Genomic DNA, 27,536 nt, shown 5'->3' on the forward strand with positions numbered 1-27,536 from the left:
CTCAGTCATGGTTGGATATTTTAGAGGTGCTGATAATTTCTGCTGTCCATCCACATAAATATAGACCAGACTCTGGCCAAACGGTCTCTTTCCTGGCACGTGAACAACACCAATGCTGTGCTGAAAATCAAATGCAAACAGCTAATTAAACTCAATTACCCACAATGCATGTGTTCTTTGACAAATATTTCTCAGTTCATTCATGCTGTAACAATAAGCACAAACATTTTATTGGAGGCATGACTCACCCACAGTGAATCACAGAAGCAGTAGTCAGGCAGCATTACGGTGACGTATTCTTTCTTGGTGCACACAGCAACCACAAGCAGTCCAGCTGAACTGATGAATGCCTCAAACCCGGTGCCACCCGGGGTGAAAAAACTACACACACACAAAACCAGAAGGAGTTATCCATAAGCTGTGAGGGAACGCAAAACTTTTGCGAGGAAATGCAAAAATATTGCGCGGGAACGCAAACCTATTGCGAGGGAACCCAAAACTATAGCTAGGGTACGCAAACCTATTGAGAGGGAACCCAGACCTATTGGGAGGGTACGCAAAACTATTGGGAGTGAACCCAAAACTATTGCGAGGAAACTCAAAACTATTGAGAGGGAACCCAAACCTATTGGGAGGGTACGCAAAACTATTGCGAGGAAACGCAAAACTATTGGGAGTGAACCCAAAACTATTGCGCGGGAACCCAAAACTATTGCGCGGGAACCCAAAACTATTGAGGGGGAACCCAAACCTATTGGGAGGGTACGCAAAACTATTTCGAGGGTACGCAAAACTATTGCGAGGGAACACAAAACTATTGGGAGTGAACCCAACACTATTGCGCGGGAACGCAAACCTATTGGGAGGGTACACAAAACTATTTCGAGGGTACGCAAAACTATTGCGAGGGAACACAAAACTATTGGGAGTGAACCCAAAACTATTGCGCGGGAACGCAAACCTATTGGGAGGGTACGCAAAACTATTTCGAGGGTACGCAAAACTATTGCGAGGGTACGTAAAACTATTTCGAGGATACGTAAAACTATTGGGAGGGAACACAAAACTATTGGGAGTGAACCCAACACTATTGCGCGGGAACGCAAACCTATTGGGAGTGAACCCAAAACTATTGCGAGGAAACTCAAAACTATTGAGAGGGAACCCAAACCTATTGGGAGGGTACGCAAAACTATTGCGAGGAAACGCAAAACTATTGGGAGGGTACGTAAAACTATTGGGAGGGTACGTAAAACTATTGCGAGGGAACACAAAACTACTGGGAGGGTACGTAAAACTATTGCGAAGGAAATTGCATTTGTGCTTGCATACATTAAAACATGGCACGTCAAAACACGTTTGGCTAGGTTTAATGTCAATGATGGTTGGTCTCCAGACATGCGAGAATAAATTGTTTCATAAAAAAGTGCTGTAAAAAGTCTGAGTGAGCCATATTTGAATGAAAGATTTTCAGTGAATAACAACTTTAAAAAAGTGATTTATGTAGCTCGACTTTTGTGTCCAACAGAAGAAGAAAACTTCATACTAGTTTGAAGGATAAATGATTACAGGATTTACATTTCTGGATTGACTAATCCTTTAATTAAACATTATAATTCTCTTTTAATGTCTTTCAATTTTACCCTCATTCTTTCATACCTATACAACTGTTTCCTCTTCTCTCCTTTACTGGGCAGGCCCAGCTGATCTTGGTCCAGTGACAGCCAAGCAAAGAAGCTGAAGGCAGAGCCTGGCCAACGAAGTATGGTCGGCACGGCAATGCCTGCCATGGGCGGAGACAGATCAAAATACTGTGTGGCACTCTCTAGGCCCTGTTTGCGCACCATGCCGAGGAGCGAACGCAGTACCGGGCCCACATAAGGGTGAGCGTGACCCGGCTCGTCTTGCCGCAGTAGTCTCAGTAGATGCTGGAGTTCGGCTGAACTCAAGGACTGGCTGCCCAATGAACCCAATAACCCCACCAGACTCTCGGCACAGGCCCGGTGCAGCCGGTCGTGCCTCTCCAGAGTCGACAGAACTCTCAGGGTCATGTAGGAGTTAACGCAGGTTGCTCTTGTCCGCCGGTTCAAACCGCAGATGCGACGGAGCCAATCGGCAGCGTAGATCTGCAGCTCGGCAGAGTCCAGCTCTGGGAGCCACTGGATCAACAGCAGGAGAGGATCCACATTACTGATGCCCAGGAGACCAACGGAGGAATGTTCACCTTCAATGGCCTGCAGGAAAACAGGAAGAAATAGAGATACCAGCTAGAAGCAAATTCATTTAAAATGTAACTTGCTTCCTTTTTTTCAACATGCATTATTTGCTTGGTTATCTCCAAAGTTCATTAGAATTTGTTCTAGATTATTAGACATGAAGTTATGATCCCTCGAAGGCTGTCTGAAGGCTTCCTGAGGAGGTGCCTTTACACAAAATGCTACCTGTGAAGTAACTGACAGACTAGGCATCTTCGGTTTCAGATTTGAATGAAATACAGCAAACAGAAAGTGTTAATCTCACCATATTCATGAGTTCCTTCAGCAGGTGTCTTGACGGTTGACCAAGTGAAACCAGCACCTCAAACAGGTGAGTGTAGCCAATCCGCTCCTTAAACACTTCCTGCATGGAAACAACATAGTTTTAGTTATTCATTAACAAATTTCAACTTATTCAATGATAAAATCGCTTGTTCAAGAGTTCTCCAGAAAATCCTGAAGGAATGTACAGAATGCACTTAAAGGGATAGTTCACCCAAAAATGAAATTTATCTCATCATTTACACACCTTCATGCCATTCCAGATGTGTATGAATTTCTTTCTTCTGCTGAACACAAATATTTTTAGAAGAATATCTCAGCTCTGTAGGTCCATATAATGCAAGTGAATGGTGACAAAAACTTTGAAGCTTCAAAAATCACATAAAGGCTGCATAAAAGTAATACACAAAACTCCAGTGGTTTAATCCAGGTCTTCTGAAGTGATCCATTTGGTGTTGGGTGAGAAACAGATCGATATTTCAATGCTTTTTTTTTACTATAAATCTCACTTTCACTTTCATAATGTGAAAGTGGAGATTGGTAAAAATAAATAAAAAAAGACTTCAATATTGATTTCTCACCCACACCTATCATTTCGCTTCTGAAGACATGGATTTAACTATTGGAGTACAATGAATTAACTTTTATGCTGAGACATTCTTCTAAAAGTCTTAATTTGTGTTCTGCAGAAGAAAGAACGGCATATACATCTGGAATGGCATGATGATGAGAGAATTTTCATTTTTGGGTGAACTATCCCTTTAAGAAATGTACAGAATTCCTATTGGAATATTTGGAACCAAAGATTAGAATACTTGGAATCAAATAACGTTTGGGGGGTACAGAATATTTTTGAATTACTGCACAGTTAAAGGAAGACCTTTGGAAGTTTTAAAATCTGGAATGGTTGATTTCCTACCAGGATTCCAACACGTTTTGATCAATGAGTTTCCAACAATTTTCCAGTCAATCGTGATTACGGGATTTTTTTACTTTTTTTAAAAAAAAAATCTTGTTATGGAGATTACACTCAAAGAAAAATTTCTACCCAATGAAATCGAGCTTAACTTCAAGGTCTGGAAAAATGACAATTTAAAAACGTTTTCTTGGTTTCCCATGACTCTGGGAGCCTGGTCCTACAGGCCTTATATTTTTATTGGGAACTATGCGTTCTAAAGCATCTGTTTTTTTTTTTTGTTTTAAAATTCCAAATAGGATAATTTAGGATTTGGTTCAGACTGCGATTCAATGGGAACCCCGTTCACATTCATCTTGGAAACAGGGACACATTATAACTGACCTTTGCAGCAGGTGACTTATGCATCACCGTGGTGAGAGTTTTGATGGTTGCCACGGCAAGAGAGTCAAGCCTCCCTTGGAACACCTGATTGGAGGAAAACAGTAATTTAACTGATTCAGCCAATAAGTGAAGACTTGTGTGTGGACTATTTTATTCCTGCTTTGTCTGCAGACCTGCTCGCTTTGCCGTGCAAATTATGAGTTAAGAGCAATGAGGAATGCAACAACAGAACAATGCAGGGATAAAAATTTAATAAAAAACATTTAAAAACTCAAGTGACAAATTGTTCATCCGAGTTGTCGGAGCTCAACTCTTGCTCCTGTTATTCAGTTTGCTGCTCTGAAAAAACATAAAACTGTAATTGTGTTTATGTGGATATAAAATAAAATGTCCACATTTTAAAGGAATAGTTCACACACCAAAACAAATATAAAAGGAGATATATAGCAGTATGCTCATGCTGCTCTTTTACAAACAACAAAAGCATATAGTGACCAGGGCCTGTCAAAGTAAAAAAAAAAAAAAAAAAAGGATAAAAATAATACCATAAAAATACTTCGCACAACTTGTGCAATACATTTCAAGTCTTCTGAAGCCATATGATGGCTTTGAGTGAGGAATAGACAGAAACTTAAGTCTGTATTTACTGAAAATATTCCCCTTCGCCAGAGCTCTCAAATCAAATTAAATTTGGCATGTCAAGCGCGAACCACCAGGTTTGACACCAATGAGTATGTCATATTTAAAGGTGCAGTAAGTGTTTTGGTGGTTTTATTCATTTGCTAAACTTTTAAACAGAAAGACATCATAATGTGCATAAAAATGATGTACAGTCACATGAGGTGAAATCTCAAGTCACATAACTTTTTGAGAACAAAAATGCTTTATGTACATATGAAGCTAGACACACATTCATGAGCACTGCCATGCTGAGATCAAATAAATGATGACAGAATTTTCATTTTTGGGTGAACTATCCCTTTAAGATTTCTATTACCAATGTCAGGAGCAGAAAGCTGAAAAACTGAATCTAAAAACTCCCCCTTTCCCAAAACCAACCAAAACACAATACACACACACACACACACACACACACACACACACACACACACACATACAGACCACCAATCCCCTGCACAACCCAAAATGTATCTGTCCAGCCACGCTTTGTGTCCCAAGACTCCTAATTGGCTGATTGCAAAATCACATGATCTGCAATAAGCCATCACTATTGTTTACTTCAATACACATATAAAAACAGGACAAAGACAGGCTGGAGAGTGACACACCAAGCATCGACACCCGACCAATGACTGAGCAGAGTAAAACATTAAAACAATTAGGTGCTTCAAGACAGCATTAAGGACATGATAGCTCTAGGCTGATAAACTGCACGGCTGCTGATGTCACAGCATTACTAACTCTGTTACCATATTACTAGAGGAAATGCAAAAGGAGAAAGGGATGGAAACAAGCAAAGTAAAATAAAAAGACTTAAATGATTGTTTAAAGCATGATTGAGTAAATAATCTAAAGACCACTCCATTACACGATTTCAGATCCACATCGCTTGAAATGGAAGAATGCACTTGTGTTTTGCAACAACAAGGAAGTACTCAAGTGTGAAAAATGTTGATCACTTATGGTGGCAATAAATTTAGATATGACGTATGTGTCCGGTAATGGTGCAAAATGGCTACATGTAGGTGGTGGGCAATATTAGCTAAATTATGAATTCTGAAATTTAAAAAATTGTGTCGATATACAATATGGTTCAAAAATTCCTACCAGTAAAAACACTTCTATTGTGCATTTTCCTAATTTAGCTTAATACAATTGTTTTACAAAAAGGTTGTAGTTAATTATTTATATTTATTTGGTGAATTTGATTAATATTTGATTTTTATAATATTATTTTTTATATATGATGACTAAATATGCTCAGTTGTTATATGCTTCACAGTATGTGGCTTTTCTTTTGCCTCAGCACGGTTACAAAATAGGGAAATTTGCAGAGAACCTTAAAAACCACAGAAATAACACATTTCTACTGGTATATTGTTGCAACTGGTATATTGCCCACCACTACATACAAGCTTGTTTTAGATGTGACTTATTGACCTCATAATATTCCTAATCAGGTGTGAGATGGATGTGGCCTTGTCCTGGAGTGGTCGAGAGAGCGGCGGTGGGGAGTGGGGGGTGGGTGGGGTGTTTGTGGTGAGCGGGAGCATCAGGCAACATGTGGCCAGTACCTGAATATCACTCTCTCCAGTAAGTAATCTGTTGGTTAAATCTTTCTGGTCCTTGTCTGCTGCTGTGCACCTAGCATTAACCAGCTGCAGGACACAGCCGACCACAGCAAGCGCAGACGGTCAAGTGAGGGGAAAGTGCAAAGGGTTAAAGGTTAAAAGGTAGGAGGTCAAAGGACATGACCCTAAGTGCCAAACTGTTCTGTCGCAAAATGTCAGAAACATGCATGTTTGGATGGCAGTACTGCAGTTCAGATACGCTGTGCATGCTCTAAAATGGTTAATATACAAATAGAGTGAGTACAATTATAATAGCAACATACTTTGGTAAAGACAAACAGTTAACTAAAACACACAAGTATGAGTACAACAAAGGGGGGAATTAATTAAGAATGAATTGCGGCCTCTGAAAGCACTGTTAATTTGCATGCAAAGCCTGTGCGGTTTTAGCACCAATTCTCTAATGGAATTATAGAAATATCTACATGGTATAAAGTATTTGTAAAGCATTAGTTTATAGTCAATTGATCATTTATATAATATTGTTCCTTCATTAATAATCTTCATACAAATAGTTTGTTAATTGTTTATATTCAAATGATATATTAATGTTTAATAAGTTCATTTATTCAAATGAAATTATATATGTAATTAATTGCATTTACATTTAAACGTAATTACATTTATTTATATTTACATTTATGCATTTGGCAGACGCTTTTATCCAAAGCAACTTAAAGAGCCCTTATTACAGGGACAATCCCCCTGGAGCAACCTGGAGTTAAGTGTCTTGCTCAAGGACACAATGGTGGTGGCTGTGGGGATCGAACCAGCAACCTTCTGATTAACAATTATGTGCTTTAGTCCACTATGCCACCACCACTCCAATTAATGTATTTGTTACTGTTTTAGTAACACTTACTATTAAAGCAATTATTACTTAATATATACAGGTCGATATACAGGCTTTGACTAATTGCCAAATAAGCAAGTGAGAACAGTTTATGCCTAATTAAACATTTATTAATGATCCATTACTCTGAAAACCCTGAAATAACCATCTCCACAGCGTCTCAATCCCAAAGGCTCAAAACCGACACTAAAGCTTAACAGAAAAAACAGACACAACACAAAAGCACAGGAATAACAGTTAAACATTTATTGACACAGTTTAGAGATCCTGAAATTATACTCAAACGCTAATTTAGTATTTTCCATCCTATTAAGTTTTATAAGCAGACTTGTTCTCATTATTGCCAACTAAAAGTGCGAAGGCCCAAATGTTTTTCTAAGGATTATTATTATTATTATTATTATTATTATTACTATTCTTTACAAGATTTTTCATGAGATTGTCACCACAATTAGACAACATTATGCAAAAACATTGAAGATACTAAATTGCTAACATACTTTGATTAATCGAAGAGTGTTGCCATGGCGAGGCGTTAAATGGCAAAAAATGGTAAACAGGAAGTGTCTCATATCTTCTGTGTGCAATGTGTGATTTAGATCAAAATTGAGATGTATGTTTACACTTGGGGGCTAATCATACGGATTTTAGTATTTTGGGTCATGGACATAGCACCACCACCTGGCAGCAGAAGTGTGACTCTTACAACAGACTTTAAAATAGTCCTCTTATATTTACCCAAATTGCTTCAAAATTGTTTTAATAATGTCAAATGCCAAAAATTCCAAAAGTGTTCCGAAAGCCACCGGGTGGAAATGGACCAGTTGTGCTTAGACCCGTCATCGCTGCGTGCAAGCTATATTTCTGCTTTGTTTTCCCAAATTCTGTTTTCCAATTCATTTGTTCTGAATTTCATGTTGAAAATATTAATAATTTTTATCAAAAATAAGAGTTCATCAAATGGATTTATTTTATCAAATAAAGTGCTTCAATAACATCTTCACAGCTGAATCTAAAACAGTCAAATAACGTGAGCACAACAAAGAATCGCTGTATAAATTATTTTTTAGCGGGTCAACGATTTCACACATTACTTTGAAGTGTGTAACACAAGAGAACTGGATATATCTTAAATGAAATCGCAGGCTGCTGCGGTTTAATAATCAGACTAGGACACATGTACGACACATTTACAAGATCAACCAAAGACTTAGTGACAGAGCAGGACTGGCCTGAAGAGGCGTAACTCTCACACTGGCCCTCGGCCTGCTGGCTATACTTACTGTTGAACCATGTCACTAAATGTTTAAATAGATCTCACTTTAGATTAGGTCACACAAAATGCTTAGCTAGCCATTAGTAAGTTCTTTATTACGACCATGTGTATCCATTACATATTTAATATCTTTATCAATTATGAATTTATGCTTTCTTAATGCTCTCATAAACACTTTTTTTACCACTTGTTTGCATCAGCTAAAATACTTCAGTTAGGTATGATTAACAAGTTGTTTACTAAGGATAAAAAAAACATTATCAAACTGCCTATTTATGAACTTCTTAAACAATAAATAATTTTATGAAGTGAACAGAAACAAATAACTATTTATATGTAGATTATTAATGTATTAATAATGTAGGAACAATCATTTATAAATGATCAATTAACTACAAACTAATGCTTAACAAATACTTTATACCGTGTAGTTATTATAAAGTGTTACCTTTATGTTTATTGCAAAATATCCCAATATGTACAAATATATGTGTGCAGTTTAAGGGTGAATGAAGACCGACACGATTACGTCTTTCACAGAGCGTCATGAGAGTGGGCGGTCGCTCTGAGGCACGCTTCACAGGTTTCAATGGCACCACTTCTCTGAATGGTGGATCTTTCTCTGCTGCACCATATAGGTATTTTATTTAGTTGTGTAGTCTCATGTGGTTCTGTGTTTGTCCTATGTTGTTTTTATGTAGCACCATGGTCCTGGAGGAACGTTGTCTCGTTTCGCTGTTTACTGTAATAACTGTATATGGTTGAAACGACAATAAAAACCACTTGACTTGACCATGGGTAATGTAGTTGTTTACCATGAATTCCGCTATCAAACACGATTTTTAAACAATGAAACTGAGAACACAGATGGATGGTTAAGCGGAAGCATATAGCATCGATGAAAAAACCTCGTAGCTCACGGTAGGTCTTTAAAGATTTATAAGTTATCGTTGAAAATCAATTCGTCTAAGGGATAAATTAATAAGCTTTTTACTTCCAAAACGAGACTGTTGACCTAAGCAGTAAAAAAAAAAAAAAGTTCTTGATGCAAAAATTACAATTACAATGTCCACAGGAAATGGTTATCATATAAAGCTTTCAAGATTTATACAATACATTTAATATACATTTATGTATATGCTTTCAGGTTGTTAAATGATGTATACATTTATGTAGAACTTCATGTGATTCCAACTCCAAAAAAAAATACAAATAATTTCATTGCAGACTTCCTAGTGAAGTACTACATTACCCATAATCCTGATGCAATATCGACCAATCAGAGAATTCCCTATTACAATGGAAACAGGAAAGGTTATCATTACTCCCCTTGCAAAAACTGTTTATTTGCTAATGTGGACCGATTCAAATACACTGTTTGCAAATGCTTTATTGGATGAGTACTACATTAATGACGCGTTCAAGTCATATCAGAATTTCCACAATTACGATATTCCGTCTTTTTAGAACTCGTATTTACAAGTTGTGACCTCTGAATTCTACGAAAGCTATTACTTTTGTTACGTCTCTACAGACGTTACATCATGTAAAAAGAACCAAAATGGCGGTGGACTCAACAGTTAAAAGGTAGTTTACCACATTTCTTTTTTAAATGCGATTTTAATATAACCAGTGTTACCTTAAGCGCTTTTTAATCCTTTAATATTTTGCATGAACAAATAGAAGTTAATTAATGTAGTGATTCAAAATAAATATATCCAAACAAGGATCTGGTTTGCCGATATGAGCGTTGCCATAGAAACAAATAATTTCTCAGTCCGAGAACGAATAGAATCTGTGAATGAATCTTTCATTTAGTTATTTCAGAGCTGATTTGTTCGGTTCAAGGCTTGGAACTCATTACTGATTACATTTTTTAAACCCTATGAGAAAATGTATGGTAAAAAATACTTCCGATAAAAATATGGCTGAAAAAGTGAGCGGCTGCTGTTGAACACTATTTATAGACCTAATTGCTTATTCTAGACGCTTAACAAGAGTGCAAGATGATCACAAATGTTGTAGCGGCTGTGAGAGGAACCTACCTTACTATTCTGCAGAAGGCGTGTGAGGTGTTCAAAGCAGTTACTGTTGAGGAAAATGGCCTGCAAAACGGGTCTGTCCGTACACTCGAACATATCCTGGATGGTTTCTGAGGAAACAGAAACAAAATTCATTAAGGAGCTCCAGTTTCCTACTAGTAACCAAAAATACTGCGACTTTAGTGACTTAAAATAGTTATCAGTATGAGCGCCCCCTAGGTCAGACACATACTTTGCGCAACTATGCAACTTCAACTGCTTGGCCAACAAATTGCCAACACGCTGTTCAGTTAAACACAGATAACATGTGTTACTATGGCATTAACAAAATTCAGTACTCAAGGGGGTGATAAAGTACCTTCACAATCCTGTGCCATTAAACTGGATGTGTTATTGTTCAGGTCAAAGCTGAGTTTACAAGTTCCCAGGCTACAAGGAGCCTGGGAAGGCGCACATCCAAGGTGGAACCAGTTGCTGAATTTGCCGGAGTGCAGTTATTAGCGAGTTGGTGCAACCTTACCTACATCTGTACGATTGTCCACAGAGACATTTTCCAAGAGCATGACATGTGATTTTAGTCTACGAAAGGGATCAAATCTACTCAAATACTCTAAAGCAGTGGTTCTCAAAAATGTTTGAGTACGTATTCACATGATACATAATTGATGTCATTAAGTCGGATAACGGAATCAATAAACCGGATAATTAATGCATACAGCAAAGAGGTTGTTAAATATCAGAAATGTCCACAAAGACAGTCGCTAATGTTAATTACTAAAAGCTGTTTATTTGTAAACATTATATTTACATTTGTTATAAATAGATGTGGCTTACTTGTGGCGATTTTTCATGAAACATAAATAGAAATTGAAAAACTGTTAAACATCATTACTTAAAACAAGTTCTCCCAATTAAAACAAGTCCCAATGCACTGTGATACGATGGGAAGATGCTGAGGTAAACTTCTTCACGAATCACACCTGACATATACGCGGCTAAAGGGATGGTGGCTGGCTGCTCCCGGGTCCTAATGCCTACCACATACAACCTCTGTTTGTGCAACCTATACACAGATGCAACATATCTGGTTTTTTTCCTCTCAATGCGATTTCAAAATAATTTTTACATTATTTACGGACCCCCTGCAATTACGCCATGGACCACTAGGGGTCCGGGTCCGAGGACCACTCATGTGCCATCTGCAGCCGAAAGCCATTAAAACATCTGCCCAAAGTAAGATATGTCTCTCATCTTTTGTCTGTATTCTGCACATTAACACTCTTTTATACAGCCATCTTTGCAACAGTATCTTAAATTACAATAAAAGTGTATTTATCGCATATTATGGTCATGTATAGCATGTTAGCATATTAGCGCCATGAATGTAGAATGTAAACATGACAAATTACAAATTATCTACTGCATATATTTTATTTAAAATCATCATCGAGTGGCTAAAACAGCTAATTTTACTGATCTCGTGTGAATTCTTCTCATAGAATGAGACATGAAGTCATTGATAACACATTTCAATGTCACTTTAGTTGATCTTCTAAACACCTCCTCAGCGGTATGGCCGGTGTCTGAATGTTCGCAAACAGTATACCGTTCCTCACTTCTTTCAAACTTCTTTTTGGCTCTGAGTGAAGAAGAAATTAGCCATGAATGTGCTGGGGCATTTAAACGCCTAAAAGTGTTCTTTGTTCTCAGATTTGTCCGAGTTCACATTTACCCACCTCTAACTGGGCCAAAACAAACTATGGATGGGTTCCATCCAGTCTAAATGGACAGTTCGAAGACAAAATGATCTACAAAGTGGACCAAACTTTATGGGGATAATCAAAAGATAGCATAGTCTAGTAATGTGACACTATGTTTAACCCTAGAAACTTTCAGAAACATCTTTAACCCCCCAAGCCACAACACATACTTTAAAAGGAGATTATAAATGAATAAGTAGCTCTTACTCACCTAGCATGTTCACTTGTAGCGACACAAACCGGCTTTCCCAATGCCGCGAACGGGGCGGGGATGGGCGACCTTTGACCTGTGCGGTGGCGGCAGGGTCGGAGTTGAGCAGTTTAAAGTAGCTCTCCAGCACGGAGCTGATCTCCACCTGTCTTTGGTCGGAGCTGCTGGCAAGCAGTCTGTGCACCACCTCTCTCAAACAGCCCAGCGTCAATAGAGCCTTCCTGTCCGGAGCTTCACTGTCCCAGTCCTCTCCATCTCCACTTCCGGTCAAACACTCACCTCCACCTAACACTCCCAGCAGCACCTCCATTGTCGCAGGGGAGATGGCCAACAGAGCGTTATGCTGCAGAAAGTGAAGCAGCAGAGGGAGCAGGAAAAACCACTGATCAATTAAAAGACAAACAGATGTGCTATTTTTGGTTTTATAGGATGTTATATATGGGTAACTGTTTAATTAAGTTTTCCCTAATTTTGTGATGTTAATCCTATGTGGTCGAGCATTACATTACCACTCTGATAAGAGAACATAAAGGTAAAATTATGTAATTTTAAAATTGAAAATGTTATGTTAACATAAATAAAATCATCAGTATAAGTATACAAATAAGTTTGTTTTTATCCAGTGTCCATTTTACTGGATAGACATCTATATTTTTAAATTTTGTTTTACCAGTATGACTTATGTAATCTTTACCATGCCCCTTTAATTATGAAACAAAGATACTTGTGAAAATATTAATCTTTATTTAAAAGTTTTAAAGACCAATATTGGTCTTTAAAACTTTTAAATAAAGATTAATAGTTTCATATATATATATATATATATATATATATATATATATATATATATATATATATATATATATATATATATATATATTTATATATTAATTAATTAATTACACATTTAGAAATTATTATTATCAAAGTTCAAAAATCTTCCCATGCCTCAGCATTTAAAATATACCGACAGCCACAACATTGTAATATGGAGCTTTTCCACTGCACGGTACAACTCGCCTAAACTCAACTCTTTTGGACACTTTTTGGGGTTTTCCACTGTGGATAGTACCTGGTACCTGATACTTTTTTTAGTACTACCTTGGTCGACGTTCCAAGCGATCCGAGCCAATACTAAATGTGATCAAAATCCTGCAGATCACTGATTGGTCAGGGAGAATAGTCACTACCAGCATCACTGGATTTCCGACACGAGACATCAACCCGCTAGTTTTAAAGTTAGCAACAACGATAACAGCATAATTTGTTCACTCAACTTTCGAATTGTGAAAAAAGAAATGGCTGTGCGCAAAACCATGCCATGGTCAATAAATGAGGTGCAGACGGTCCACTCATTAGCGATGAGCGAAACAGGAAGTCTCTCAGGAAGTGTATCAGCTGTTGGCCGCACACAGCTACCACCGGACCAATCAACAGTGTAGGGAAAAGTAAAAAATAAATAAATAAATAAAACTTAAGTGACTACAGAACCATCAAGGATGGAAAAGTGGAAGTGGAGCGTCCATTTGGTCGAAATCTAAACTGGCGAGCAATGGGAGTGAGAGTGCCCTGGACTGGCGTTGATCCACGATGGAGGATGGTATGTTTTGTTACGTTAACTCTAAATAAAGTCAAGCTTTCAAGCGGAGTATAGTTGACCAACTACTGGAAGCTTGCTTCTAAAACAACCAGGCCAATTTAACTGTTACCTTGTGTAAAATCACCATGCAACAACTGCTTTATGCAGCACAATGAGCTAGTAGCTAACAGCTAGCGGCCGTGTTATTGTTTTGGTGAGTTTGTGTTGTATTTAAGATGATGTCACGGCAGTAGAGGCAGCGCAACTATGACGATCAGCCTATAATCCCACCCACGTTGATGTGCCACTAAACTGCAGTGGAAATGCAAGCTCAGAAAAGTAAAGCGAGTAGAGTTGAGGTGAGTCGAACCATAAACATAACGTGCAGTGGAAAAGTGCCAATAGTTGCATACTGAACTGGAATTGGTCTTCTTTCTTGCATGTAATGCATATGAAGTTCTGATTGGTGGAAACAACTTTTCATCAATTACTGTACATAGAACCATTATTGGGGGAGCCTCAGTCTCTCTCTCTCTCTCTCTCTCTCTCTCTCTCTCTCCTGTCTATATATGGGTTTGAGCAATCATTTTCAAAACTATCACTTTACCATTTTACATTTTACAAGCTCACCTGTTCACCAGCGATGATGGCTCCAAACAGGTGCAAAAGGCAACATTTAAGGCTGTCCTTCAGGTGCTCACTTTCCTGAAAACACTCTGAAATCACACACACACACACACACACACACACACACACACACACACAATGAAATCAAACAGTGCCGGTGTCTCCACTTAATACAAATGAAAAGTAGCTACAACACCAGGCTGAAATATTTTCCTATCATCATATTTCTTCCCAAAATCAAAAGAGGAAATAAAAGCAATGACATTTTGCATGAAACAAGTGAAGCTGTTCTTTAGTCTATGTTTGAGTGGAGGGGAAAAGCAACAAATAATTGGAATGTCAACAGAACGCAATAAGTGTGTTGAAGGACAGTTTTGACTTCATACACCTAAAGCATATGCTTTCATTCTGAAGCCACTTTGAAATATGTTCAGTAGAATAATAATCATTTATTTTTAGCATTTTTATTGACAAATTATTTTTCTTAGTTGTGAAGGTAGAAAAATTAACTTAAAAAATGTATGTTGAGTTTACGGTTACAATTTTAATTCATATTCTTGAACGGATTAATTTGGACTTGACTCGGATTCGGCCTGTTATGGACCCGGTCTTAAGTCTGACTCTGCCCCTTTTGGACTCGGCTAAGGTGGACTCGAACCCAACACTACCATATTCAATCCCGTTTACTAAGATTGCAAAATTCTGGCCTGTTAATAATACCTAGAATATCAAAATCCACAAAAAGAGGTAGATACTTTTCATATTTGGCTCCTAAACTATGGAATAGTCTTCTGAAGATGGTTCAGGACTCAGACACACTCTCTCAGTTTAAGTCTAGACTAAAGACTCATCTATTTAGCCAGTCATACACCTAATTTATCTATCAACTAATAATTATGCTGCATTAGTTAGGTCTGCCGGAACCGGAAACACATCTCATATTCTATAATCTGTCTTAACGTAGGGATACATATCTTGAGGTTACAAAGGTTACAAAAACTGCCAGATCCAACGGTCCTTCCTGATGTCCGACTCCCAATACTACGTGTTGCTGAGGGATGATGACTAACTGCAGCCTGTGCCAGCCAGATATCACTTCAATCTACTACAATGAACTTCACAGAGGACGAGATGATGCCAGCACCAACCATCAGACAAGGGATACTTCACTGGACACCGCTTGAGTCTTGGATTTAAGATGAACTCCACCGGAATAAATCTGCCACGAGCTTACTGTCAAACTGCAGTGCACCTAACTGACCTCTGCCTGCATCACCTTGGTCAAAGGATGAACTACACTCTTAAAATAGAATACATAGATAATATTTTTTTATTATTATTATTTTGTTGATGAAATATAATTAACTGTTGATATACAGTTCAGAAAATAAAACAGGTATCGAACTCTGTATCGGAGTCAAAGAAATGGTATTGGTCATCCCTAATCATCATATTATTATTTGTTGTACTGAATTTAATTGATATTGAATATAATAAAGAAAAGGAATTATGTGATATTAATGAGAATGAGATTTTTTTTTTCACATTACAGAATGAGAACTGGGAGGGAAAATGTGCTTAATCGTCATGAAAACTAGGTTTTTGGTCTTTAAAATAATCTTAATATATTTTAAAGCTGAAGTATGTAACTTTTTTGGTGTTAAAATATTTTCTCCTATACCAGTTTAATATGCAAAGACAGCCATTAGTAAGCCATTCACAAGTTAATTTTCTTTAAAGTGCACCTACTATGGTTTTTAAACGTGCCTGATTTTATTTTAAAGGTCTCATACAATAGATTACATGCATCCAAGGTCAAAAAACCCTTTAATCTACTCATAACTTAAATTGCAGCATTACCTTTATTCCCAGTGTCAAAAACGACTCGTTCAATAATCTGTTCTAAAGCATTCATTCTAAACTCCTCCTTTCAGAGAGCCTACTCTGCTCTGATTGGTCAGATGTCCCAGTCTGTTGTGATTGGTCTGCCGCTTAGTGTAGTGTTTGAGGGTGGGTCAAAGCTGTTAGCGAGCAGCCAATGAAGACCAGAGATGGGTTTTTTGTTATCAAATTAAGTAGATTACAACAGGAAGTTAGTCTGGAATTACTAACGACTCGTTTCAGGTGTTCAGAATCAGTTCTTTCTTTTGGGAGTCAATAACTCCATTTGTCGTACACTTTGATTTTTTTAAACTTTGCAGACTTTTTTACATTCACAAACAGCTATAAAACACACTACAGGAAAGGTCATATTTGAAAAACCATAATAGGTGAAGCTATTTAAAACTGTAAACACTGTGTCTCTGTGACACTATGGAAATTCCTGTTTGTTTTGAGAGACCCGCCTCAAGAGATACAATAACATTGACTAGACCAATGGTGTAAGTTGGGGGCGTGACTATCTGTTTGTTCAATCAACGGCAGAAGGGTTGAAAACAATGTTTATTTTTGCAATTCCGTTTGGCGGTGCTAGTGGCCAAATTGCATCAGTTTTAAGCTTAATATCATTTCTTATTTTTCCTTTTTGATTTTGCGGTGGACATGTGACCTGGACATTTCTTTCTAACATTCATCTTTTTTGCTCACACGTTTATGGAGTGAGGAATAAAAGCTCAGTGAGTGAGTGACAGAATATTCCACTGTCTCTACCCACACACATACAGATAATGAGTGTTTAACCACAGAAACACAGAGGATGCTTTGAGTATAGTCCGAGCCATCGCTGAAGGCCAGATGAAACATTATCATTAGATCTAATCAGCAAACAAACAAACCACATGCCGAACAAAAAGAAAGACTTACGGTAGAAGAATGGCACAAACTCTACAGTGAGTGGTGCTGCTTTAAATTTCTGTCTGCTTCGCTCCACAGTACTGAGCTGATGCCTTTAACAGTAAACAAACACAAACCAGATAAACAGAGTCATTACTCAACACTTTCATTAATGTCAATATAAGAGGTAGATGATATATCAGTGCGACAAGGTGGAGGGTGGGGCCGGGGCGTGACTAAGTACACCCGGCCCCCAATTGGGCTAATAATCCAAGGAGGGGATAAAGGCAGCCGGATGCGGCAGTTTGAGAGAGAAAGCCACACGCAGCTGCTGAGTGTGTGTTTTTGTGTTTTAGTCTTCGTTTTAATTTTACATTAAATATTACTTTGATGGTTTGTCCGGTTCCCGCCTTCTCTTTCCCCATTTTAACCCCCGTTACATTGGTGCTGAAACTCGGGAAGGAGGAGTTATGCGCTGTCGAGTCCTTGCCACTGCCGTCCGCACAAAGTAGCAGCCGCGGCTGTCCGCCGGGGGATGGAGGAGACTCTACCGGCCGCCTGGATGTGGAGGAACGGCTGCCATCCGCGAGGGGAGGAGGGACTTGCTGCCTGCCGCCTGGAGCGTTGGAGCCGCTGCCAGTGGCGGAGGGGCTCGCTACCGGCCGCCAGAACGCGGAGGAGCGTTCCATCCGCCAGGGATCAGAGGACCTGCTGCTGTCTGCCTGGGGAGGAGTGGCTGTAGTCCGCCAGAAGGTGGAGTAGTCGTCGAGGACTAGGCGATGGCGTATATGGGAACCGGCAATTTTTATTATCTCTCTCCTCTCTTTCACTCACTGTCGCTCCGTCTCGCTATTTCCCTCTCCCCTTTTCCCTCCTATTGTCTCCCTCCCAGGAGGGAGGTGTGACGAGGAGACGGACAATAGGGCTAATCGGCCAAGGAGAGGGATTAAGGCAGACAGTTGCGGCAGATCGACAGAGAGCCACATGCAGCTGCTGTGTGTGTGTTTGTGATTTAGTCTTTGTTTTCATTTTAAATTAAACATTACTTTGATGGTACTTGATTCTTTTCCCATTTTAGCCCCCTTTGCGATCGGTTTTACAGATTAATCGGTGCCGATCATTGCTTTTAGGAACTATCTGTTATCTTGTTCTATTCTTATCTATTTTTTTCCTCATCAATAACACTCATCTGCTGATTATTTATATTTATACACCAATCAGCCACAACATTAAACCACCTGTCTAATATTGTGTAGGTCCCACTCTTGCTGCAAAAACGGCACCAACCTACTTATCTTCTCACCACAATTTTACAGAGCGGTTACCTGAGTTACTGTAGACTTTTTCAGTTTGAACCAGTCTGGCCATTCTCTGTTGACCTCTCTCAACAACAAGGCGTATTCATCTACAGAACTGGCCCTCACTGGATGTTTTTTGTTTTTGGCACCATTCAGAGTGAATTAGAGACTGTTGTGTGTGAAAATGCCAGGAGATCAGCAGTTACAGAAATACTCAAACCAGCCCATCTGGCACCAGCAATCATGCAACGGTCCAAATCAATGAGATCACATTTTTCCCCATTCTGATGGTTGATATGAACATTAAATGAAGCTCATGACCCATATCTGCATGATTTTATGCAATGCACTGCTGCCACACGATTGGATGATCAGATAATCACATGGATGATGTTTGGTGCCAGATGGGCTGGTTTGAGTATTTCCTGGGATTTCCACACACGTCAGCCTTGTTGATGAGAGAGGTCAACAGAGAATGGCCAGACTGGTTCGAACTGACAAAATCTCCGATAACTCAGATAACGCTCCGTACAATCGTGGTGAGAAGAAAATAATCTGAGAATGTTATTCTGAGATGCGGGTTGGCGCTTATTTGGCGGCACGAGGGGAACCTAAACAATATTAGGCAGGAGGTTTTAATATTGTGGCTGACTGGTGTGTCTATCTATCTATCTATCTATCTATCTATCTATCTATCTATATATATAGAGAGAGAGAGAGTATATTAGTATCTGTCATTTCAAAATAAGAGTCCCTTGTGTATTTTGGGCTTGTTTGTATTTAAAAGTCCTACAAAAAAAAACAAAAAAACAATTCTGGTTAATATTGGGATTCTGGTTGCAAAAACTGCTTTGGGGATTTTATTTGTTTTGGAGCCTCAATGTCTTTGCCTTCATAGTAAGAAAAAGGCAGATTTTTCTTATCTTAAAACAAAAAATATCGGCAGATTTATCGATTATCTGCATTTTGCACAACCTTAGTTATTGTATCAACAAAATTCATTATCGGTCAACTTCTAGTCAATATAACAATGGATCTGTCAAGTCTTCCCTGTTTTAAATCACCTTTTTGCTTTTATAAGATCATTTAAGTGTCCTGTGGTGTGACAATATTGTTAGTACCCCATGAAGTTTTCCAAACAATATAAAAGGTCATTAAGTCAGATTTCTGACCATGCATGTAACCCGCCCTAAAATAAACTTTGAAAAACATACAAATACACATTTAGTTTAAGGTGGAAAAGCTCTTCACAGATCTTGTAGAACCAGTCTACATATATTTAAGGTCAAACACAGCTGTGTTTTTCACTATGTTCACCTCATTTGAGACCGTGTCCACGCAGGTCAGATTACTGAACTACTAGGAACTGAGTTGGCTTGTTTGTTTTGGGTTAATATAAATAGTATATAGAAACATATTCACCATGATGTGCAACACAAACACCCCCCAAAAATACAGACAATCCTTCATGAATTCATTTTTGTGGTGTCAAATAACCAGACAACATGAAACAGCATTGCAAACACATTTGACTTTCACAATGCAATTAATTAAATGGAAGTAAAACTGAATATTTCATTTTTATATTCTAAATGTGACAGGATTGAGAAATGTAGGCTATGACATTATTATTATTATTATTATTATTATTATTATTATTATTTTCTTTAGAATTGCATGCATAAGACTAAAAAACACCTATTAAGTAAGCAAATAACTGATTTTGATTAATGCCGACTTTAAACAGATATTTTAAACAGACCTGCTAATCCAACCATTTAAACTTAATCTGTAGATTACCAAGCAAAGAATGGACTATCCAGTGTGTATGTGGGGAAAAAAACCACACTTCTGTATTATTACATACTTTATTTACAAAGATTAATACACACTAGAGGCCTTATTCAGGCATTCAGTCTGTTTTTCTAAACTATAACCAGTATTTGATGCCGGCACACAGGTGGGATGTTAACAGGCATTTGTATTTTTATGCACTGATAACAAGAAATGTTGCCAGCACAGGAATGAACTTGAACAAATGGGTCAAAGTCTACGTAAGACGCCTCACATGCTGTAAAAAAAAAACATATGTGAGTCATTTCTAAAATGCTGGCAGTGCTTCAGTCTCAGCTTTGGGATCAGCATTAATGGCATTTCTCACCCATGAATGTGATGCCTCCAGTTGTGATAAGGATCATAAAGACTCTCACAGAAGGCCAAAGCGAGACGGACAAACTCCTCGGCTTGTGTCTGATCAACCAGTTCCTTCTCTTTCGTCTTACTTTTCAGCTAAAGAGATAGAGAAAGTAAACTTGTTCATTTACTGTGTGTGGTTTTTACAGTATGCTAATGTACAGATATTTATCATGCAGAAAAAATATAGCACAAAAAACAAACTAACACTGACAGCCAGAATAAAAAGAAAAGGAAAATGGAAGACAAAGACAGAGTAGAGGGAACAGAAAAGGGAAAATGGAAATGGGAAAAAAATAAATAAAGGGGATAGAAAAGGCAAGGGAAGGCAATGAAAAAGCAAAAAGAAAATCAAGAGAAAGGGAGAAGAAAATGAAAGTAAGGTAAAGACAGGAAAAGAAAGAAGTGGAATGGAAAAAGGAAATGCGAGGAATGGAAATGGAAAAGGAATACAAAAGGAAAGGGGAAAGGTAAAGGAAAAAAGAAAAGAAACTAAAGGGTAAGGAAAGGAAATGGAAATGAGAGGAATAGAAATGGGAATGGAATGGTGAAAGGAAGGGCGAAGGGGAAAAGGAAGGGAAAGGGAAGAAAAGAAACTAAAGAAAAATAAAACGGTAAGGAAAGAGGAAAAGGAAAGGCAAGGAGAATGAAGGAAAAAGGAAAAGATAAAGAAATGAAATTAAGAAGAAAAAAAGGCAAACATATGACAGTTTAACGACCATAAACTTATGGTGACAAAAAAGAAAGAGATCAAATGAATGAACAGGCTAAAAGCTTGATTTCAGAGCGAGTGTCAGACCTGTTGGATGTACAGTGTTGTCATGGTGATGATGTGGTTGATATAGGAACAGGTGCCGATCTCTTCCACGTTTGACAAGTTCCTGTCAAACACATCACATGGCTGTCAGTCCACAGAATAAGTGTGTGTGTGTGCGCGTGTCCATTAGTTCCAGCTGTCAGAGAGATTCCCCTGCCACCTCTACAGTACCATAACTCACACAATGACTGCCACTGCACCAGGACATCAAACGCACACTACAGTGTGTGTGTATGTGTATGTGTGTGTGTGTGAGAACAAATTACGAGTGCATTTTAATGCAAATGGACGTACATGTGAAATATGTTCATTTTTAAAAATGCCATCTAGAAGTTAGCTAAATCTAAAAATTAATAAATAAATAACTCTTTTCAAGGCAGATCCCAATGGAAACAGGTTTCATAAAATGTTATATGTTGTAAATGTAGAGCTAGAGATAGTTACTGCCCATTCATTTCATATAGTTACAAGATACATTTAAAAAACCCCACTACTGTATTTATGCATTAACTATTGAAACAAGGGCCATGGAGCAGAACAAATCAAAGGGTCGGTTCCTTTTTTAGTTAACGTCACAGCTATGAACAATGATTTGTAGTTCTACACTTCGCATGATTTCGTGTGATTTCCCAGAAGAGAAAGGCTTTTCATTTTCAATGCTGAATTTATAGTAAACAAATACACTAGCATACAGATGGTCAAAGCTAACAGATATACACAATGAGCTGCAAAACTCAAACTTTAGAAACAAATAGGTCAATGATGTCCTCATTAAGATATCTCAGTAAAAGTGCACATGTATTCACTGATCAGCCATAATATTAAAACCACTGACAGGTGAAGTGAATATAATGTATTATCTTGTTAAAATAGCACCTTTCAAGGGGTAGGAAAAATGGCAGATAGCTAAACGACTGGGTCAGAGCATCTCCAAAATGGCAGGTCTTGTGGGGTGTTCCCAGTATGCAGTGGTTAGTATGTATCAAAACTGGTCCAAGCAAGGAAAACAAGTGAACTGGCGACAGGGTCATGGGTGCCCAAGGCTCATTGATGTGCATGGGGAGCGAAGGCTAGCCCGTCTGGTCCAACCCCACAGAAGAGCTACAGTAGCACAAATTGCTGAAAAATGTAATGCTGGCCATGATAGAAAGGTGTCAGAACACACAGTGCATTGCAGCTTGCTGTGTATGGGGCTGCGTAGCCCGCTCAGAGTGCCCATGCTGACCCCTGCCCACCGCCGAAAGCACCTATAATGGGCACGTGAGTGTCAGAACTGGACCATGGAGCAGTGGAAGAAGGTGGCCTGGTCTGATGAATCACGTTTTCTTTTAGATCATGTGGACGGCTGGGTGCGTTTGCATCGTTTACCTAATGAAGACATGGCAGCAGGATGCACTATGGGAAGAAGACAGGCTGTTGGAGGCAGTGTGATACTCTGGGCAATGTTCTGCTGGGAAACCTTGGGTCCTGGAATTCATGTGGCCATTACTTTGACACATACCACCTACTGCAAAAATTGTTCAGGAATGGTTGAGGAACATGACAAAGAGATCAAGGTATTGACTTGGCTTCCAAATTCCCCAGATCTCAATCCTATTGAGCATCTATGGGATTTGCTGGACCAATAAGTCAGGTCCATGGAGGCCCCACCTCGCAACTTACAAGACTTAAAGGATCTGCTGTTGATGTCTTTGTGCAAGATACCACAGGACACCTTCAGAGGTTTTGTGGAGTCCATGCCTCAATGGGTCAGAGCTGTTTTGGTGGCACGAGAGGGATCTACATGATATTAGGCAGGTGGTTTTAATGTTGTGGCTGATTGGTTTATATTGATCTTAAAAACTAACTGAACGAACTTTCGGTTATCAGCTTTCTAATAACAGCCATTTGGCTCCTCAATGTTTCATTTTTTTAGTCTTGAGCCCTGCTGTAGTCAGCTACTTTTGGTTAGAAACTTTAATAACACAAGGGCCTTTTAATATATGTTTCTAAAATAGCCATGAATAAAAATAAATGCCCTCTTCTTCTCTCTCATTGGCCCCTGATGGGAGAGAGAGTTATATCCGAGTGTCTGACCTGCAGATGACAATGAGGAACTTGAGCAGCAGTAGAGCTAGTGTCTGCTGCTCTGGCTCCAGCCCTTCAGACGCTTTCTGCACACACTGAAGCAGCTGCAGACGCAGGACCTGCAGGATGTTGTCTGGTAGCAGCGACATGACTGGCGGTGTCTCCTCCAACCTGCATCACACACACAGAGATGTACTGTCAGACATAACACGCTACAACACAAGACATGGTGGCTATTATATAAAAATATCAATCTCTACCACAAAAAATATATGATATAGAATTATGTTACTTGAGGTGGTTTTCATGGTTTTTGTGTATTTACAAACACAAAGAAACAAACGTAAGTTCCTTTTGTAAAATTATCAAACAGTACAGGACAGAATTGTACAGCCTGACCAAAAAAAATAGTTGCATACTATAACATTTCGTTTGACCGCCTTTAGCACTGATTACGGTGGGCATTTGTTGAGGCATTGTTTCGACCACCTTATGCAACATTTATTTCCATCCAAAGTTGAATTAATTTTTGGCTGAGATCTTGTATTGATGACGGGGGAGTCAAACCACTCCGTAGAGTCTTCTCCAGCACATCCCAAAGTCTTTCAATGGGGTTAAGGTCAGGACTCTGTTGTGACCAATTCATGAGTAAAAATTATTCTCCATGCTCCCTGAACCACTCTTTCACAATTTGAGCCCGATGATTCTTCGTATTGTAATCCTGGAATTTGCACGTGCCGTCAGGGAAGAAAAAAATCCATTGATGGGATAACCTGGTCATTTAGTACATTCAGCTAGTCAACTGATCGCTTCATCCGCTTCCCTTCTTACCCTGAAGTGCCCATCACTTTGGAATAGGGTAAATCTGGACTCACCAGACCACATGACCTTTGTCCATTGTTCCGGTCCAATCTTTATGCTCCCTAGAAAATGGGGAAGCTGTGGCTCAGGTGGTAGAGCGGGTTGTCCACTAATCGCAGGGTTGGTGGTTCGATTCCCAGCTCACATGTCTCCACATGCCAAAGTGTCCTTGGGCAAGACACTGAACCCCAAGTTGCTCCCAATGGCTGGCTAGCGCCTTGCATGGCAACTCTCCAGTTATTGGTGTGTGTTTGGGTGAATGCGACGCAGTGTAAAGCGCTTTGAATACCGCTAAGGTTATTATGCAGACCATTTATCATTTACCAAAATTGAAGTTGTTTTTTCTGATTAGCCTCACTAACAAGTGGCTTTCTTGTGGCCACACAGCCGTTTAGTCCCAATCCTATAAGTTCTCGTCGCATTGTGCATGTGGAAATGCTCTTATTTTCACTATTAAACATAGCCGTGAGTTCTACGATGTGACTTCAAGCGTTTTAGTGATCTCCGATGACGATCATTCAAGATTTTTTCTGACCATATTTCTTACGCGAAGCTGACGGTTCACCACTGTCATTCCAGGTTTTAATAATGCACTGGAGAGTTCTTAACCCAATTCCAGTGATTCAGCAATGTACTTGCTTGTTATTTTTTAGCTTAATGCTGGCCAATAATTTGCCCCTTCTGAAACACAGTAACATCTTTTCCACGACCACGGGATACGTCTTCCGATTCGGTTGTTTAAGAAATGAGAGGCTACACACTGTATCAGTTAGGATTAAAAGAACTGTTGCCAGCTGAAAAATATTAATCACTGCAATAATTATCCAAACATTAGCTCTTAAATATCTGAATATTTCAATCCAAACAGCGACTTTTTTTTTTTTTTTTTTTGCCAGGCAGCACAAGTTTGCTTGATCGTGTTTTTTTTCTCATGGTTAAGTTTGTTTCCCGTTTGAAACTATGTCAACATTCCGAGACACCTTCGCATCGTAGTGTGGACGGGGAAAACTGATATCTGAAAACGATGACATATTTCTCGTAACGTAATACAGTCATGTGATCCATTCAACCCAAAACAAAGATGGTGGCCAATGTTGTAGCAGCATTGTTGTGCCTTCTATTCATGTTGATAGCAATGTTGAAGATAGATGTTACTTTTTACAACATTCACATTGCATTCCTTCAAAGGCGAATTTAATTTATATCTTCATAGTATAGTATACAGATAAAATATGGTGTCTAACAATGCATTGGCAATGTACACGGAAGTTTATCTTGCTAATAAAGCTTGATATTAATTGAATCTACCCATTTAATATAAATGCCAGAAGTTTTGCCCAACTAATAATTACAGCACATCCACTGATTTTATGGCATGTAAACATTTGATGCATGTATATGTTTATACCTGTAAAAATGTGTCTAATTAGCTCAAAAACATTTTAAAATGTATATTAAGTATTTGATTAATTCAATAAATAATAATACAAAATAAACAAAATAATAAAACAAATGACTGATGACTAACCAATTTTCTCAATGTTCTTTAAGACAAAGTATAAAATATATTAATGATTACTTTTTCATGTTTAACTTTTTCGAGTACCATGATTAAATTGCAATTAATCAAATTTAAATTTTTTTTAATTTTTTTTTATTCAATTTACATTTTATCAGTGTTGAGAATTGAACCCATGACCTTGCCATTGCTAGCATCAAGTATAAATGGATTTATATGCAACTCCAATGTAGAAGAGATTTGAAATCAAAACAATTTGTACCATGAAAACATACTGTAAATTTCAGAACTCAAGTGATGTAACAGTGAGGTGTAGCACTTGCCGCTCAGGACATCCTTTTGAAATTTATTTTTATTTACATCCCTGATCAACTCAGTCTGATCTTTACAGTTTGTGCGGCACATTTCAGCACAGAATGTTCTGTCACTACGAAGCGACACAAGAATTGCGAAGAGGCCGTTTTTGAAGAATGAAGCAGATAAAATTATACAGATAAGCCAAAAAATTGACCACACACAGGTGAAGCAAATAACGTTTATCATCTCCTAACAAGGTCACATGTCAAGGTCTGAGTAGATTAGATGGTAAGCGAACAATCAGTTCTTGTAGTGAACATGTTGAATGCAGGAGAAATGAGCAGGAGTAAAGACCTGAGAGACTTTGACAAGGGCTAAATTGTTATGGCCAGACGATTGGATCAGAGCATCTCTGAATCAGCAAGGCTTGTGGGGTACTCCAGTCAGCAGTGGTGAGTGCCTACCGAAAGTGGTCCGAGGAAGGACAAACCACAAACCAGCGACAGCGTGTTTGGCGGAACCGACAGAAGGTCTACAGTGGCACAAATCACAGAACATTTGAATGATGGTAACTGGAAGATTGATTCACAACACACAGTGCATCGCACCCTGCTGCGTATGGGACTGCATAGCCACAGGTCGGTCAGAGTACCCATGATGACCCCTACAATAGGCAGGCGAGTGTCGGAACTAGACCCTGGAGCAGTGGAAGGTCGCCTGGTCAGATGAGTCCCATTTCTTTTACATCATGTGGACGGTGTGCGTTGTTTATTTGGGGAAGTGATGGCACCAAGACGCACTGTGGGAAGATGACAAGCTGGTGGAGGGAGTTTGATGCTCTGGGCAATGTTCTGCTGGGAAACCCTGGGTCAGGCCATTCATGTGGATGCCAATTTGACACATGCCACCTATCTAAACATTGTTGCAGAGCAGGTACACCCCTTTATGGCAATGGTATTCCCTGATGGCAGTGGGCACTTTCAGCAGGATAATGAACCCTGACACACATTGTTCAGGAATGGTTTGAGGAACATGATGGAGTTGCCCTGGCCTCCAAATTCCCCAGATCTCTATACAATTGAGCAATTGGGATGTACCAAGGCAACCAGTCTGATCCACGGTGGCTCCACCTCACAACTTGCAGGACTTGAAGGATCTGCTGCTATTGTCTTGGTGCCAGATACCACATGACATCTTCGGGGGTCTTGTAGAGTC

The 27,536-nt window shown here is 38.9% G+C and overlaps 1 protein-coding gene across 4 annotated transcripts in view; it reads right to left on the reverse strand.

Moving 5' to 3' along the window:
• nbeal1 (neurobeachin-like 1) overlaps positions 1 to 27,536 on the reverse strand; it is a 95,692-nt gene that overhangs the window by 44,629 nt on the left and 23,527 nt on the right. For 2 of the 4 annotated variants that reach the window (XM_052130257.1, XM_052130256.1), the window contains exons 4-15: positions 23,654 to 23,815; positions 21,560 to 21,641; positions 20,729 to 20,856; positions 17,300 to 17,382; positions 14,501 to 14,586; positions 12,292 to 12,634; positions 10,324 to 10,430; positions 3,838 to 3,921; positions 2,521 to 2,619; positions 1,660 to 2,234; positions 249 to 381; positions 1 to 120 (exon numbers count right to left, since the gene is read on the reverse strand). In XM_052130257.1, coding sequence (XP_051986217.1) covers positions 1 to 120; positions 249 to 381; positions 1,660 to 2,234; positions 2,521 to 2,619; positions 3,838 to 3,921; positions 10,324 to 10,430; positions 12,292 to 12,634; positions 14,501 to 14,586; positions 17,300 to 17,382; positions 20,729 to 20,856; positions 21,560 to 21,641; positions 23,654 to 23,815 — 2,002 coding nt within the window. Of the gene's footprint in view, positions 121 to 248; positions 382 to 1,659; positions 2,235 to 2,520; positions 2,620 to 3,837; positions 3,922 to 6,092; positions 6,177 to 10,323; positions 10,431 to 12,291; positions 12,635 to 14,500; positions 14,587 to 17,299; positions 17,383 to 20,728; positions 20,857 to 21,559; positions 21,642 to 23,653; positions 23,816 to 27,536 lie in introns of those variants that run through there. The other 2 variants (XM_052130259.1, XM_052130258.1) reach the window with 2 other exon arrangements.

Source organism: Xyrauchen texanus, chromosome 7 (assembly GCF_025860055.1).
Source record: "Xyrauchen texanus isolate HMW12.3.18 chromosome 7, RBS_HiC_50CHRs, whole genome shotgun sequence".
Classification (NCBI taxonomy): domain Eukaryota; kingdom Metazoa; phylum Chordata; class Actinopteri; order Cypriniformes; family Catostomidae; genus Xyrauchen; species Xyrauchen texanus.